Source organism: Aotus nancymaae, unplaced genomic scaffold (assembly GCF_030222135.1).
Source record: "Aotus nancymaae isolate 86718 unplaced genomic scaffold, 86718_ANA_hifiasm-v0.15.2.pri h1tg000040l, whole genome shotgun sequence".
In the NCBI taxonomy this organism is placed as follows: domain Eukaryota; kingdom Metazoa; phylum Chordata; class Mammalia; order Primates; family Aotidae; genus Aotus; species Aotus nancymaae.
Window position 1 is genome coordinate 28,801,096 of NW_026988454.1, and position 16,817 is coordinate 28,817,912.

Consider the following 16,817-nt stretch of genomic DNA (forward strand, 5'->3'; position numbering starts at 1 on the left):
CACACACGCCTCTCTGGAAGGGTTTTGTTGTTGTTGTTGTTTGTTTTTTTAAGCGTGAGTTTTGCTCTCGTTGCCTGGGCTGGAATGCAATGGCGCAATCTTGGCTCACTGCAACCTCCACCTCCTGGGTTCAAGTGATTCTCCTGCCTCAGTCTCCTAAGTAGCTGGGATTCCAGGCACCCACCACCATACCCGGCTAATTTTTGTATTTTTAGTAGGGATAAGGTTTCACCATGTTGACCAGGCTGCTCTTGAATTCCTGACCTCAGGTGATCCGCCCACATCAGCCTCCTAAAGTGCTAGGATTACAGGCATGAGCCACCACACCTGGCTGAAGGGTCGTTAAAACAATTACCTCAGAGAAGTTTTTACTTTCCCCTCTTTTGTCTCCTGAGTCTTCTGAATTAATATCCAGTTTTAAGAATAAACCCTGATGTAAGGAAAATCAGCTTTTCTATTTTTATCCTAATTCAACACTGACATTTAGCTGTGGTTTTTACCTAAGCTCTCTAGTGTTAAATTGTAGAGAACCAAATGAGAATCTAATATATATTTTTTCCTAATTCGATTTAAAAAAAAATCAAAGAAATTTCCAGGCATTAAGGAGTTTTACATTTCTCCAGTTTTATTACAGGCAGACAGTGGAGCAATAGAGGGCCTGCTTTCCAGCAATGAGCAACTTTAAGCCCACATTTCATGCATCATTATTATTATTATTATTTTAGACGGAGTCTCACTCTTGTAGCCCAGGCTGGAGTGCAGTGGCGCAATCTTGGCTCACCACAACCTCTGCCTCCCAGGTTCAAGCAATTCTCCTGCCTCAGCCTCCCGAGTAGCTGGGATTACAGGGATGTGCCACCACGCCCAGCTAATTTTTTGTATTTTTAGTAGAGACAGGGTTTCTACACATTGATCAGGCTGATCTCAAACTCCCAACCTCAGGTGATCCACCTGCCTCGGCTTCCCAAAGTGCTGTGATTACAGGTGTGAGCCACTGCACTCGGCCATTTCATGCATTATTTTTTGAACATGATTAGCTGTTCAGGTCAACAGCCTGTTAAAAAGATTTCATTCAGTGTGAATTTTATTTGGCAGAGGAAATCGAGGAACGTCCAGGAATGAAAGTGTCTCACTGGGCACGGTGGCTCAACCCATAAATGGCAAAGCAAAATGCAAATTTCTAACATTCTCCCATAATCCAATAGTGTTACTCGAGTTAACATGGTGTAATTTTATGCTTTTAAGTGACTTAAATGTTACTCATATTACAAAACTACGAAACACTCTTTGTTTTGAGACAGAGTCTCGCTCTGTCGCCTGGGCTGGAGTGCAGTGGCTCGATCTTGGCTCATTGCAACCTCCACCCAGGCTGGAGTACAGTGGCATGATTTTGGCTCACTACAACCTCCAACTCCCTGGTTCAAGCAATTCTCCTGACTTAGCCACCTGAGTAGCTGGGATTACAGGTGCATGCCAGTATGCCTGGCTAATTTTTGTGTTTTTAGTAGAGACGGGGTTTCACCATGTTGGCCAGGCTGGTCTTGAGCTCCTCATCTTGTGATCTGCCCGCCTCAGCCTCCCAAAATGCTGGGATTACAGATGTGAGCCACTGCACCTGGCTGAAACACCCTTTATAATAATACTTCATGAAAACAAAATTCTTAGGAGAAATGGTACATTAAATCTTCCCAGTAGAGCTCATATTATGGTTTATGAATTTCTTCATCACGTGTCTAACTCTACAGAAAAGCAATGGCATAAAAATTCAGCAGCATCTTTACCTTCATCAATAAGCCGAATGCTGTCTTTGGGTCACATTTTGTTGGAATAACATTTCCTTCAAAATCTTTGATCTTTTTACCACATTTCTTCAGCAGAAAATATGACAAAAATTCCAGAGGTTTGTCCTAAAAAAATGCCACCCCCCCAAGAAAAATTCCTGTTTAAAACATTCATCTGAAATACAGGTGTCAATAGTGCAGCAGAAGAGAGAAGAGACTTTTTAGCGGATTTTAGCTTTCTACTTAACTAATTTACGTGTCCAGAAAACAAAGTGACTAGTACTCAATTCGAGTCAGTACACAAGACTTTCTAGTTAATCTCATATTCCAGTTACCATACAATCGTCCCCATCCAGTTAAGACACCAGAGTCTGATAGGAGGGTCTCTCAAGATCTTTGGAACCAAAGTGGCCCACACCAACCTCTTGGCCAAATGAGGAAAGGGGACAGGCAGGATCTTGTTGTCTTTCATGGGAAAGAAGAAGGCCTGGGAGAGAGGCTGCAGTAGCAGAATTGCTGGAAAAAACATGCTGGGGCTCTCAAATTTGGTTCCCTCTCAGGCTACAGGTTTGAGCACCATCCAAATTATATCATACCTGGTTATTTTTAAATAATTAGCTGGAAATAAGTACACTGAACCTACAGCAAGCACATTGAGTAATCCTTTGTTGTTTTGGGAGACAGTGCAGGGGCATCTCTGTGAATATCCCTGCTCTAGATTTTTTTTTTTTTTTTTTTTTGAGACAAATTCCACTCTTGTTGCCCGGGCTGAAGTGTAATGGCATGATCTCAGGTCACTGCAACCTCCGCCTCCCGGGTTCAAGTGATTCTTCTGCCTCAGCCTCCCGAGTAGCTGGGATTGCAGCCATGTGCCACCACGCCTGGCTAATTTTGTATTTTTAATAGAGATGGGGTTTCTTCATGTTGGTCAGGCTGGTCTCGAACTCCCAACCTCAGGTGACCTGCCCCCCTTGGCCTCCCAAAGTGCTGAGATTACAGGAGTGAGCCACCACGCCTGGCCTATCCCTGTTCATTTTATCAGCAAGGCTCACCAAAGGCTGCCTGAGTCTCACTGCAGAGCTGAGACTTCACAGAAGACAAACTACAGCTAATGCAGCTTCGCAGCCACACCCAGTGCAGGACAGCTAAGCCCAGAGATGCCTGGTGCAGACGCAGACCCAGGAAGCCACGTTGAAGCAGGAGCAGATACTCAATGATAAGGAGAGAGAGATGTGTGCAGAGACAATGTTAAATTCACCCACAAAGTAGAATTATCATGGTGGAAAAGAAAGATTTGAGAACCTCCTTGAGAATTCCTTGGAAAACTAGAGAATTTAGATTATTGAATATGTTAACATCAACCCTATCTCCATCTTATTCCTGACTTCCCTCAGATAGAGAGCTGCTTGCTGCATTTTCTTTTCTCTTCTTTTTTTTTTTTTTTGAGACAAGAGTCTCGCTCTGTCACCCAGTCTAGAGTGCAGTGGCGCAATCTTGGTTCACTGCGATCGCCGCCTCCCAGGTTCAAGGGATTCTCCTGCCTCAGCCCCCCGAGTAGCTGGGATTACAGGTGTCTGCCATCACGCCCAGCTAATTTTTGTATTTTTAGTAGAGACAGGGTTTCACCATGTTGGCCGGGATAGTCTCCAACTCCTGACCTCAAGTGATCCATGTGCCTCGGCCTTCCAAAGTGCTGGGATTATAGGCGTGAGCCCCGTGACCCCGCCACATCACAGTTTTCCTGTAGCTATGCTGGCCTCTTTGGGGCTGGGAGAGCTGTCTGGAGCCTGGACTCTCCTCACCGTTTTCTGAAATGTGGACTGACCTTAATGAGAGAGTACCTTGGATCTGCGTCTGATGAAATTGTTTCATGGGGCTTCTCCTACAGCCATCCCCAACTGAATGACTGATTTGCTTCTTTCTGTTCTGTTGTGTTCTCGTTCCCTTCCTCTCTCATCTAGCCCCCTTTCCCTTCATCTTTTCACATCGGGGTCACACTTTCTCAGGCTTCTCCTCAAACTAGGAATTGATTTCACTGTTGAATAAAGTTTATGTGAAATATAAAGCCACTAACATGTTTTAAATATAAAAAAGTCACTTCTGACTGAAATTAAGCACAAGACAGAAAACAGGGCACAACGTAATAAACTTGAAATCACCTAGAAGATTTTCTTACTTGTCCGTTTTGTGTACTTAACACATCTTGGGCCAAGAATCTCTCAGTGGCTGTTATTAGAAACTGATGTAATTTATCTGAGGGATTGTGCCTGAAAGGGATAAACTGGTCAAAAAAATTAATAATAACTGCAAACAGAATTGATTTACATGTTGGTTTTTGTAGTTTACTTTCTTCAAAGAAACACTTACAGAATCTTCTTTTGACAGCTCCATCAGCCCATCTGCCAGAGCTTGTGCCATCTCTTGGTTGTTCAGAATGTCACTCATACCCATGGTGTCAAACATAAACTGCCCTGTCAATAGAAGGCCACATGCCCTGTCATCAATTTATGGAAGAAATGTGATTTAAAAACAACAACAACTTGGTCCTCACAATTCCTTTTTTTTTTTTTTTTTGAGGCAGGGTCTTACTCTGTTGCTCAGGCTGGGGTGCAGTGGCAAAATGATAGCTCACTGCAGCCTTGATTCCCTGAGCTCAAGTGATCCTCCCACCTCAGCTTCTCAAGTAACTGGAACTACAGGCATGCACCACCATGCCTGCTTAATTTTTTTTTTTTTTTTGAGATTGAGTCTCATTCTTGTCACCCAGGCCGGAGTGCAGTGGTGCTATCTGGGCTCACTGCAACCTCCGCCTCTCAGGTTCAAGCAATTCTTCTGCCTCAGCCTCCCAAGTAGCCATGCCTGGCTAATTTTTTTTTTTTTTTTTTTTTTTTTTTTTGTAGTTTTAACAGAGATGGGGTTTCATCATGTTGGCTAGGCTGGTCTCAAACTCCTGACCTCAAGTGATCTACCAACCTCGTCCTCCCAAAATGTTGGGATTACAGGCATGAGCCACTGCGCCTGGCCAATTTTTTTTAACTTTTTGTAGAGATGGGGTCTTTCTATGTTTCCCAGGCTGGTCTCAAACTCTTGGCCTCAAGCAATCTGCCCACCTCAGCCTCCCAAAGCATTGGGACTACAGACATGAGCCACCATACTGGACCCACAGTTGTTTTTAGTGGATAAAAATGCAAAGAATAGCAGTTAAAAGTTCTATTACACCATGAAGATTTCTACTATGATAAAATATACAATGAACCAAAGTAATTTAAATGTCTAGCATATAAAAAGTGCCCACTCTGGCAAAGCTGATATTGAATGAAATGTATAAATTGGACAATAAGGAGAGAACATGAGAAAAGGAGCTCAGTAAGTTTAAATGTTAGACTCTCGATCCTACCAAAAGTTCCTCTATATTCCCCTTTATCTTTGCTCTCAAACAATTTTTTTTTTTTTAATTGAGACAGGATATCACTCTGTCACCCAGGCTGGAATGCAGTGACGCAATCTTGGCTTACTGCAACCTCTTCCTCCCCGGCTCAAGCAATTCTCATGCTTCAGTCTCCTCGGTAGCACGTGTCACCGTGTCCAGCTAACTTTTATATTTTTCTGTGGAGACAGTGTTTTGCCACGTTGCCCAGGCTGGTCTCAAACTCCTGAGCCACCTATCTCGGCTTCCCAAAGTGCTGGGATTACAGGCATGATCCACCATACCAGGCTTCAAATATATAAATATTTTAAAGTCCAAAGTAAATAACATGCAAACATACATACACAGAAATCTGTTAATTTTTAAAATATTTTTAACTCCATGCGGTTATATAAAAAATTGTTTTTCCATTGACTTCTCATTGTCTACATATATTATATTGGGGAAGCTGAGGCAGTAAGATAGCTCGAACTTGAGTTCTAGGCTGCAGTGAGCTATGACTGTGCTGCTGCACTCCAGCCTGGGTGACAGAGTGAGAGCCTGTCTCTAAAAAAAACAAAACACACAAAATTATATCTTTAAAAAGTTTACCTTTCCAATTTTCTTTCTAGTCCTTATTATCTTTGAAAGAACTAGGAGAGCCAGGTGCGGTGGCTCATGCCTGTAATCCCAGCACTTTGAGAGGCCGAGGCAGGTGATCACTTGAGGTCAGGAGTTCGAGACCAACCTGGCCAACGTGACGAAACCCCATCTCTACTAAAAATACAAAAATTAGGCCAGGCACCAGTGGCTTGTGCCTGTAATCCTAGCACTTTGGGAGGCCAAGGCGGGTGGATCACTTCAGGTCAGGAGTTCGAGACCAGCCTGGCCAACATGGTGAAACTCCGCCTCCACTAGAAATACAGAGACTAGCAGTGTGTGGTGGTGGACGCCTGTAATCCCAGCTACTTGGAAGGCTGAGGCAGGAGAACTGCTTGAACCTGGAAGGCAGAGGTTGCAGTGAGCCGAGATTGCACCACTGCACTGCAGCCTGGGCAACAGAGCGAGACTCTGTTTAAAAAAAAAATTAGCCTGGTGTGGTGGTGCGTGCCTGTAATTCCAGTTACTCAGGAGGCTGAGGTAGGAGAATCCCTTGAACCCAGGAGGTGGAAAAATTCTAGTGGGAAAAGTACAGTAAGCCGAGATCACACCATTGCACTCCAGCCTAGGGGACAAGAGAGAAACTCCGTCTCAAAAAAGAAAAAAACAAAAAAACACAAAGAACTAGGAGAAATAATTTCTCCCTGTTTATAACTTCATAACTATTTTTAAATAATGGTTGAACACCTCCTAAATGTGACAGAGTGGGTAGGACAAATTAGCAGGAAGGCAAATCCCTGTTTTGGAGGCATTTATGTAAAGAGATGTAGGACATACATTGACAGCTAAGATATCTGCATGCACGCTTGTGTGTTGCAGCTGTTGTGTAGATGGTAACTATGTAAACAGACCTTAAATATGGAACTGGGCAGAGGGAAAGAAGAAAGGCATAGATACAGGATGATTTGATTGATATGGTGTTTTAGTCAGGTGGAAAGTATTAGGGGAAAAATTGAATAGATATTAATAGTTGCAGATGAGAAAAAGAAAAACTTTTTACCCAGAGGGTGAAATATACTTAATTTTAAAGAATGGACTACTTTAGTAAAGATGCAAAGTTGAGGCAGTAAGTTGTTTTCAAAGGGCTCTGCTGTGGTCATTCATTCGATCATGGGGATGGGGTGTGAATGGAAAAATTCATTCAGCCATGTCCAGTAGGCTCAGCAAAGGCCCATGGAACCCATCACTAAATTATATATTTTAGATAGAAAATAAATATAACTTAAATTGTAGAAGAATTTATGTAGTAAGTGCTGGGGTTTAAGAGGTGCTTAACTTTTAGAGCAAATTCTAGTGGGAAAAATACACAGCTCTCTGGCTTAGCAAACAGCAAATTGTGTCTAGGCAAATAATTGACAAACAAGAATTAATAAGGTGGTAAAATTTTTTTTTTTTATTGAGCCACAGTATTACTCTGTTGCCCAGGCTGGAGTGCAGTGGCACCGTATTTGCTCACTGCAACCTCCGTCTCCTGGGTTCAAGCAATTCTCCTGCCTTAGCTTCCCAAGTATCTGGGATTACAGGTGTCCACCACTACACCCAACTTATATATAAATTTTAGTAGAGACAGGGTTTCACCACATTGGCCAGGCTGGTCTTGAACTCTTGACCTCAGGTGATCCGCCTGCCTCGGCCTCCCGAAGTTCTGGAATTACAGGCGTGAGCCACAGCGCCCAGCTCAAGGTGGTAAAATTTTAAAATAAGAACCAGCTTCAGCATTTTGAACCTGAATATATTTGTTCTTAGGGGGTATTCATTATATTTGAAATGCAATGTGAGCAGCCTAGGAGATAAAGTTTTACTGAAATGTTCAAGAGTTAAATTTTACTTGCGCCATAACTAAACTTGTATTCACTCGGGATATGAAGGCAACTTCATAATTAACCTGCAACAGAAGTAGCAGGACTGCTTACCTATCATCCGGCCACTGATGCTCTTCTGCAGTTCCTTGAAGAGAGGACACAACTGCTTCCTGACCCCTTTCAAGGTGTCTTCTAGGTAGTCTGTGAAGCTGGACCATGTCTGTAGCTTCGATTCGCTGAAGTAGATGGAAGACGGGGCCTTTCCCCATTGGGCTCCCAGCCAATCACTAAGAACTGACATGATTTTCTTCTGTTATTCCTGCAGGCTTGAGCTCAAATGAAAGAATTCTATGTCTTGTTTAAAGTACAACAGAAACTTGGTTGCATTTTTATTGAGTTTATTATCGTTTCTCATTAGAAGACTAAGACAAACACCCATCCTCTGTTTTCAAAGGTACAGTTAGAAACTCAAAAAGGATTCAATGAATCATTTCAAATGCATTTCTACTCTTTGATAGATGAGGCTGACGTATCCCATTCAAAGTTTAAAAAAACAGCTGCTGGACTGTGCATTGGGAAGCTGGGCAGTCATCTAAGGAAGAATGCACTGCTTTACGTTTCCAGTCTAAAAGTGAAAACACAGGAAATCCCATGGTACACGGCTTCCCCATTAAACCATTGAAAGGCAACCCTGTCACAGCCAAATCTGTATCTTTCTTAAATTATGTCAAACTGCTACCTTGCTGTACAAATCATCTATGTGACTATAGCAGGTGCTACAGAAAGTTTCTCTTCTTAAAAAGCAATTACTGCTGAGGCGGGCAGATCACAAGGTCAGGAGATTGCGATCCTGGCTAACACAATGAAAGCTGTCTCTACTAAAAATGCAAAAAATTAGCCAGGTGTGGTGGCACACACCTGTAGTCCTAGCTACTTGGGAGGCTGAAGCAGGAGAATCGCTTGAACCTGGGAGGCAGAAGTTGCCATGAGCCGAGAGACTCCGTCTCAAAAAAAAAAAAGCAATTATTGGATGATGCAGTGGTATGTTAAATTTGATTTTCTGTCCTGGATGGAGAGAGAGCTTTGTTTGCTTTGTTTCCTCTACTTTTTATAGAGGAAAAGATAGACGTGAAAAGCTTCATAACAGGTTTTTGTTTGAGACCAAGTCTTGCTCTGTCACCCAGGCTGGAGTATAGTGGCGTGATCTCGACTCATGGCAACGTCTGCCTCCCGAGTTCAAGCGATTCTCGTGCCTCAGCCTCCCCAATAGCTGGGATTACAGATGTGTGCCACTACTGCCCGGCTAAATTTTGTATTTTTAGTAGACACGGGGTTTCACCATGTTGGCCAGGCTGGTCTTGAATTCCTGACCTCAGATGATCTCCCAAAGTGCTGAGATTATAGGTGTGAGCCACTGCATCTGGCCACAACATTTTTTTTCTAAATAAGGAGAATGAGAAGAAGAGAGGAGGAAAGGAGGATGAACAGGAGAAAGGGAAGGCAGAGGAGGAGAAAAAGAAGAAAACTCTGTCCCCTATTACCAGCAACAGTGTCTACGCCCTGCTATGCTCTGCAAGGCCAGTTCCTCTCTCCACAGAGCCAAATATGCTATCATTTGGTGATATTTCTATATTAACTAAAATTAGCAAGTGACCTCTGCTTCAAAACTATATTAGGTCAATGCACTTTGTTATATCTACAAAGAATCTTTTCCGTAACCAGTTTCACAATCGTACCTGTTTTCCCAAATTCTAAAAGGCCCTTGGCATTTGGGAGTAGAGAAGCAATGATTTATACAGTTTCTGCATCCCTCTCAGCCCTCGTTGATAGGAATCAAGGGTCTGTTCAAGGGGAAAATGACTGGCCTCAGTGTAACAAAGCAATTTGGTTCTCTTATTGGTCAGCCCATGTTACATTTTAATCCAAATTTGCAGTGTTAGTATCTAAATGAAAGTTTGCTTTCAGGTGTATTTTCTCTGATCATTTTTCCTCGCAGATAATGCTACTGAAATGGAAACTAGGCGAGCCTCTTTGCCATCTCTTCGTAGCTACAATTTATTTTTCCAAATAATACCATATTGACTATATTTTACTAAGAAAAGTTATTCTTTGTACTTATTCTTTTTCTAGATTAGCAACTTTGCTTAACTGTTAAAGACTATGTTTTCAACAGAGTTTTTGCAAATGATGGTTTGAGGCAAATATGTACAATAAATAATCTAAGCAAATGACTGAATGATATGAGATTACCTAGTTTGGGAAGTAATGGCGTTCCTTCAGGGGAGGAATGAAAGGGAATAATAATAATATCAGCCGTACCAGTACTATTGACTGGATTTTGTCCTTTGGTGGTCCTGGAGCTGGCCTGTGTTATTGGACGTGGCCGTCAGCTCCCGTAACACTTACTGTGCTGGTAGGAGCCAGTCGCAATCCCAGTGGGGGCCGTGAAGAACGTGCCAGTTAGTTGAGACAGCTGAGAAAGAACTTCAGTTCCTGCCTCTGCATAGTCAAAAATACTTTCGTTAGCTTACTCATATGTTTTGCCATGGAACATGATATAATTTGGATATCTGTTCCCTCCAAATCTCATGTTGAAATTGAATCCCCAGTGTCGGAGGTGGGGCCGGCAGGTGGTATTTGGATCATGGGGTCAGATCCTTCCTGAATGGCTAGTGCCATCCCCTTAGTGATGAGTGAGTTCTCACCCTGAGTTCACACAACATCTGGTTGTTTAAAAGTGTGTGGCACCTCCTCCCTCTCTCGCTCCCGCTCTTGCCATGTGACACACCAGCTGCCCCTTCACCTTCTGCCATGATTATAAGCTCCCTGAGGCCTCACCAGAAGCCAAGCAGATGCCAGTGCTGTGGTTACTACACAGCCTGAAGAACCCTGAAGTAATTAAAACTCTTTTCTTTATAAATTGCCCACCCTCAGGTATTTCTTTATAGCACTACAAAAACAGACTAATACAGAACAGTTAAATATTACTTAGGGGCACTAGAGAGATGGTCAAGAAAGGCCACTAGCAGCTCATCTTCTATTCAGATCTCTCCACTGAACAGTTCATGAACACTTTATAGTTCACCCCTAAATACTGAAGGTGGAACAGTCTGAGGACTAAACAACAGGATGCGGAAGGAGGACGTGGAGTTTGAACTGGGGCTTATTCCAGATTTGGAATACTCAGCCTAAAGATAGAGAAAAATCTATATATATTTACTAAAATAGTCTCACTTAAAGGAGGAGTCTCATTGTAAGAGGACAGATTTTAAAAGATTAAACATAGGATGGAATATGATGGTTAAAATTTAGCCCCTTCCATGGGCAAAGACTTCATGACTAAAACACCAAAAGCAATTGCAACAAAAGCTGGAATTCACAAGTGGGATCTAATTAAACTAAAGAGCTTCTGCACAGCAAAAGAAACTATCATCAGAGTGAACAGGAAACCTACAGAATGGGAGAAAATTTTTGCAATCTACCCATCTGACACACGTCTAATATTACAAGGAACTTAAACAAATTTATAAGAAAAAACCAATCACATCAAAAAGTGGGCAAAGGATGTGAACAGACACTTCTCAAAAGAAGACATTTATGTCAGTAACAAACATGAAAAAAAAGCTCATCATCACTGGTCGTTAGAGAAATGCAAATCAAAACCACAATAAGACACCATCTCATACCAGTTAGAATGGTGATTATTAAAAAGTCAGGAAACAACAGATGCTGGCGAGGCTGTGGAGTAATAGGAATGCTTTTACACTGTTGCTGGGAGTGTAAATTAGTTCAACCATTGTGCAAGATAGTGTGGCGATTCCTCAAAGATCTAGAACCACAAGTACCATTTGACACCACAATCCCATTACTGGGTATATACCCAAAGGATTATAAAGCATTCTACTATAAAGATGCGTGAACATGCATGTTTGTTGCAGCACAATTTACAATAGCGAAGACTTGGAACCAACCTAAATGCCCGTCAATGATAGACTAGATAAAGAAAATGTGGCACATATGCACCATGGAATACTAGGCAGCCATAAAAAACAATGAGTCCATGTCCTTTGCAGGGACATGGATGAAGCTAGAAACCATCATCCTCAGCAAACTAATACAGGAACAGAAAATCAAACACCGCATGTTCTCACTCATAAGTGGGAGTTGAGCAATGAGAACACATGGATACACAGAGGGGAACATCATACACTGGGGCCTGTTGTGGGGTGGGGAGAAAGGGGAGAGAGAGCATTAGGACAAATAGCTAATGCATGCAGGGCTTAAAACCTAGATGATGGGTTGATAGGTGTAGCAAACCACCATGGCACATGTATACCTACGTAACAAACCTACACACACTGCACTTGTAACCAGGAACTTAAAGTTAAAAAAAAAAAAAAAAAGCCCCTTCAGTGACACAACATATAGATTGAATTATTAATTCAGCATACAGATTGAATTACTTGGAATGAAATGGGTAATATATTTTAACTATTTGTGGTCCAAGAATAAATAGATACTCCGAAATGCTTCAATTACTGCATGAAACAGCATGACAGCAGCTGAAAGTTTGGATGTCTCTCACTTACTGATGTCTATAGTACTTTCATTGACAAATTAATCAATGGAATCAAATAGAGAGTCCAAAGGTGAACTTACACATACATAATTGATAGATTTCAACAAAGGTGCAAATGAAATTCATCGGAAAAAGGATAGTAGTTATAAGGAATGGTGATGAAACAATTAGCCATATGTTAAAAAAAAAAACCACCTTTATCTATATCTCATATATTACATTTAAAAAATAGTCAAGTGGATCACAGACTTAAAAGTCAAACTTAAAACTATAAATCATTTAGAAAAAACATAGGAGAAAATCTTAGTGGCCTTTGGTTAGGTAAATAGATTTTAGATATGATGTAAAAGCATGATCTATACAGGAAAACTTGACATGTTTGATTTCATCAAAATTAAGAACTATGCTTCAGGCCAGGTGCAGTGGCTTATGTCTGTAATCTCAGCACTTTAGGAGGCTGAGGTGGGCAGATCACCTGAGGTGAGGGGTTCAAGACCAGCCTGGCCAACATGCTGAAACCCTGTCTCTAAAAATACAAAAAAATTGGCCAGACATGGTGGCAGGCACCTGTAATCCTGTAATCCCAGCTACTCAGGAGGCTGAAGCAGGAGAATCACTTGAACCCAGGAGGCAGAGGTTGCAGTGAGCCGAGATCACACCATTGCACTCTAGCCTGGGCAACAAGAGTGAAACTCCACCTCAGAAAAAGGAACTGTGCTTTAAAAGAAACTCTTCAGTGAAGGAAAATATGTCATAGACTGGAGAAAACATTTGCAAATTACTTATCCAGTAAATATAAAAAACTTTCAAAATCTAAATAAGAAAACAACTTAGTTTTTAAGATGGGCAAAAGAAGGAGGTTGCAGTGAGCCAAGATTGTGCCATTGCACTCCAGCCTGGGTAACAAAAGCGAAACTCCGTCTCAAGAAAAAAAAAAAAAAAGGAAAACCACAATGAGATACCACCACACACCCACCTGAATGGCTAAAATTAAAAAGATTGACCATACCAAGTGTTAGAATGACAGGCAACTGGAGTTCTCAGATACTGCCTGTGAAAATGTAAAAAGGTAAAGTCACTTTGGAAATCAGTTTAGCTGGTGTTTTTATAAAGTTAAACATACACCTACATATAACCTTGCCACTCTACGCCCAGGAATTCATCCAAGAGAAATGAAAGCATAAGTTCATAGCAGCTTTATTTGTAAAAGCAGAAACCAGAAAGAGCTCAAATATCTATCAACAAATTAATGGATAAATAAATTGTGGTATATGTGTACAATGTAATAATTCCCAGTAGTAAAAAGGAGATATTGATACATACATCAGATGGCTAAATCTAAAATAATGATTGAGTGAAGAAAGTCAGACAGAGAATACATACTGTATGATGCCATTTATAGAAGACTCTAGGCCAGTGCTCACTTTGGCAGCACATATACTAAAATTGGAACAATACAGAGAAGATTAGTATGGCCTCTGTCCAAGCATGACATGCAAATTGTTGAATTATTCCGTATTAAAAAAGAAAAAAGGAAGGCCAAGCGTGGTGGCTCGCACCTGTATTCCCAGCACTTTGGGAGGCCGAGGCAGCCAGTTCACGAGGTCAGGTGATTGAGATCATCCTGGCCAACATGGTGAAATCCTGTCTCTACTAAAAATACAAAATTAGCTGGGTGTGGTGGTGCGTGCCTGTAATCCCAGCTACTTGGGAGGCTGAGGCAGAAGAATTGCTTGAACCTAGGAGGTGGAGGTTGCAGTGAGCTGAGATCGTGCCATTGCACTCCAGCCTGGGCAACAAGAATAAAACTCCATCTCAGAGAAAAAAAAAAGGAAGAAAGAAAAAAAAAAGGAAAATCAGGTGGGATGGTGCATACCTGTGATCCCACCAGGCTGAGGAAGGAGAATTGCTTGAGCCTACGAGCTCAAGACCAGCCTGGGAAACCTAGGGAGACCCTGTCTCTACTAAAAAAAAAAAATTAGCTGGGCGTGGTGTTGTGTGCCTGCAGTCCCAGCCACTCAGGAGGCTGAGGTGGGAGGATCGCTCGACCCCAGGAAGTTGAGGCGGCACTGAGCTGTGATTTCACCACTGCACCCCAGCCTGGGCAACAAAGCAGACCCTGTCTCAAAAAAAAAAAAAAAAAAAAAAAAAAAGGAAAATTCTAGAAGATGAAAACTAATATATGTGAAATAAGAAATATCAGTGGTTGCTCAGTTTGGGGGTGGGGAGAAGCAGGAGAGAGAAATTACAGAATTACAGAATGGCATGAGGAAATTTTGAGATTAATGAATATGTTCATTTTCTGGATTTTTTTAATGGTCTCATGGGGTAGGCATATATGTGTCAAAATTTAGTCAATTGTACACTTTAATTATGTACAGTTTATTGTATATTAATTATACTTAAATAATGCTGTTTAAAAATGTTTTTAATGCCAAAAAGAATAAATCTTAGATTCTTAGATTTTTGGCTTATGCAATAACTGTTGAATGATGATATTTTTACTGAGGAATTTGGGTAAGGGCTAGGTTTGGTGCTGGGGAGGCAATCAAGGGTTTGATTTAACTTTGAGATGTCTATTAGACATGAAAATTAAACATCCACCATGAAGGTGGTAAGTGGGAATTCGATATGAATCTGCAGCTCAGAGATTTCAGCATTGGAGACGTAAATTTGGGAGTCCTCAGCATATGAATTATGTGTACAGTCGTTGATATGGTTTGGCTGTGTCCCCACCCAAGATCTCATCTTGAATTGTAATAATCCTCACGTGTCAAGGGTGGGACCAGGTGGAGATAATTTCATTAAGGGGCACTCTCCCCCGTCCTCTTCTTGTGATAGTGAGTGAGTTCTCACGAGATCTGATGGTTTTATAAGTGGCTTCCTCCTTTGCTGGGCTCTCATTCTTCTCCCGCCTGCCACCACGTGAAGAAGGGCGTATTTGCTTCCCCTTTCGCCGTTATTGTGAATTTCCTGAGGCTTTCCAGCCATGCAGAACTGTGAGTCAATTAAATCTCTTTCCTTTATAAATTACCCAGTCTCAGGCAGTTATTTATAGCAGTGTGAGAATGGACTAATACACATAGGAAAATGAGACTGGCTAGTGGGGAGAGTGCATGTGTGGAAAAGGAGCGAGGCTAGGATCAAGCCCTGGGGAATATTTAAGGATCTTGCAGAGAAAGAAGAGCCTGCAAAGGAGACTGAGAAGAGGGCACTGGGGCAGGAGGAAACAGGGAGAGGGTGGTGTTAGGGACACCAAGAGAACGAGCATTTCCAGAAGGGGCTTTCCTCTGCATCAGATGCTTCCAAGAAGTCAAAGGTCAAAGTGAGGTGGGAATGGAGCAGGGACCACCGGATTTGAGCACATGGAAGTCACTTACAGTCTTCCAAAAGCAGTGTCAGTAGAGACAAACCAGTAGGAGGAGCTTGAGGAGAGAGTGGGAGGTAAGGAAGGAAGGCCTAGAAGCAGCAGCAGCAACATCACCTGGAAACTTGTTAGGAAAATTCTTCAGGCCCACTCCAGACTTAACTGAGTCTGAAACTCGAGGTGGGACCCAGCAATGTGTAGTTTAACCAACCCTCCAGTGATATGGCTGCATGCTCAAGTCTTGTCCAATTAAAAAGCGGTGAGGGAAAGTTTATTGTCCTTTTTCTTTTTTTAAAGACGGGAGATACTACAGGTGTTCCTGATTTGATAGAAACAACCCAATAAAGAGAGAAATGAGGCCACAGGAGAGGATTGGATGTAGAGAAGTGTGGAGAAGATGAAAGGCAATGGGATAGATTCCAAGTGCAGCATCTCAACTTGTTTGAGCAGGGGTGCTTCTTCCCTCTGGGCAGAAGGGAAGACAGAGAATAAAAAGTAAGAGGTGGAGCTGGTGGTGAACTGGATGATGGGAGGACAGTTAGGGCGTTTCCATGTGATTCAGTTTTCCCAGGGAAGTAAGAGGTGAGGTCAAAGCTGAGAGACAGAGTTATTTAAAGACCGTCTAAAGAAAAGAGATAAAATTGTCATCTCTAAGAGTGTGAAAATGAATTTACCAAGGAAATGTGGTAGGATGGTCATCAGTGTTGCATCAGAATTTGACAGTTATGTCACCAAAGTAAAGTTAGACCAATCAGAGCAGTTGTATCACTTATTCCAACAGTCTTTAGCTGCTCTAGTACCCACAGGTGTAGCCTGTGCAGAGCTGTGTTTTAACCAATGCTGGGATTTAGCCAAAAAACGGAGAAAAGGAAGTTCAGATTCTTTGCCAGGGAATGGTGATAAAGTTGGGCCATTAAATCCAAGTTTAACAAGGGAGCAAAAAATGAAGATGTGGTGATAGACAGTGAAAAAGTTGGAGTGTGTAGACTGAAGGTCTTAGGCAAGGAACTGCTATAGTGGGGTTATTTGAGTACATGATTTGAAAATGGTTCTCAAAGATAAATGCTTGAAATCAAGATTTTAGGGGTAATACAGCTACTGGGCTGACAAGCCTAAGAGGGATGCCCGAAGCGGTGGAAAAGAGGTATTTGGACTGAGAAGTCAGTGATCTCTGATGCATCCAGGTAGATATTACATTTGATGAGAATTTTGGGGCCCAGAA

At 41.9% G+C, this 16,817-nt stretch overlaps 1 protein-coding gene and 1 non-coding gene across 2 annotated transcripts in view; one reads left to right on the forward strand and one right to left on the reverse strand.

Moving 5' to 3' along the window:
- Positions 1–16,817, reverse strand: part of ECT2L (epithelial cell transforming 2 like) — a 94,948-nt gene that overhangs the window by 27,657 nt on the left and 50,474 nt on the right. Inside the window, exons 9-11 of the mRNA XM_064360628.1 lie at positions 10,056–10,148; positions 7,761–7,943; positions 4,149–4,252 (exon numbers count right to left, since the gene is read on the reverse strand). Of these exons, the coding sequence (XP_064216698.1) occupies positions 4,149–4,252; positions 7,761–7,943; positions 10,056–10,148 (380 nt within the window). The remainder of the gene's footprint in view (positions 1–4,148; positions 4,253–7,760; positions 7,944–10,055; positions 10,149–16,817) is intronic.
- Positions 13,645–13,751, forward strand: LOC135268515 (U6 spliceosomal RNA). Its single transcript, XR_010336829.1, has one exon. It is a non-coding gene; the product is annotated as a U6 spliceosomal RNA (small nuclear RNA).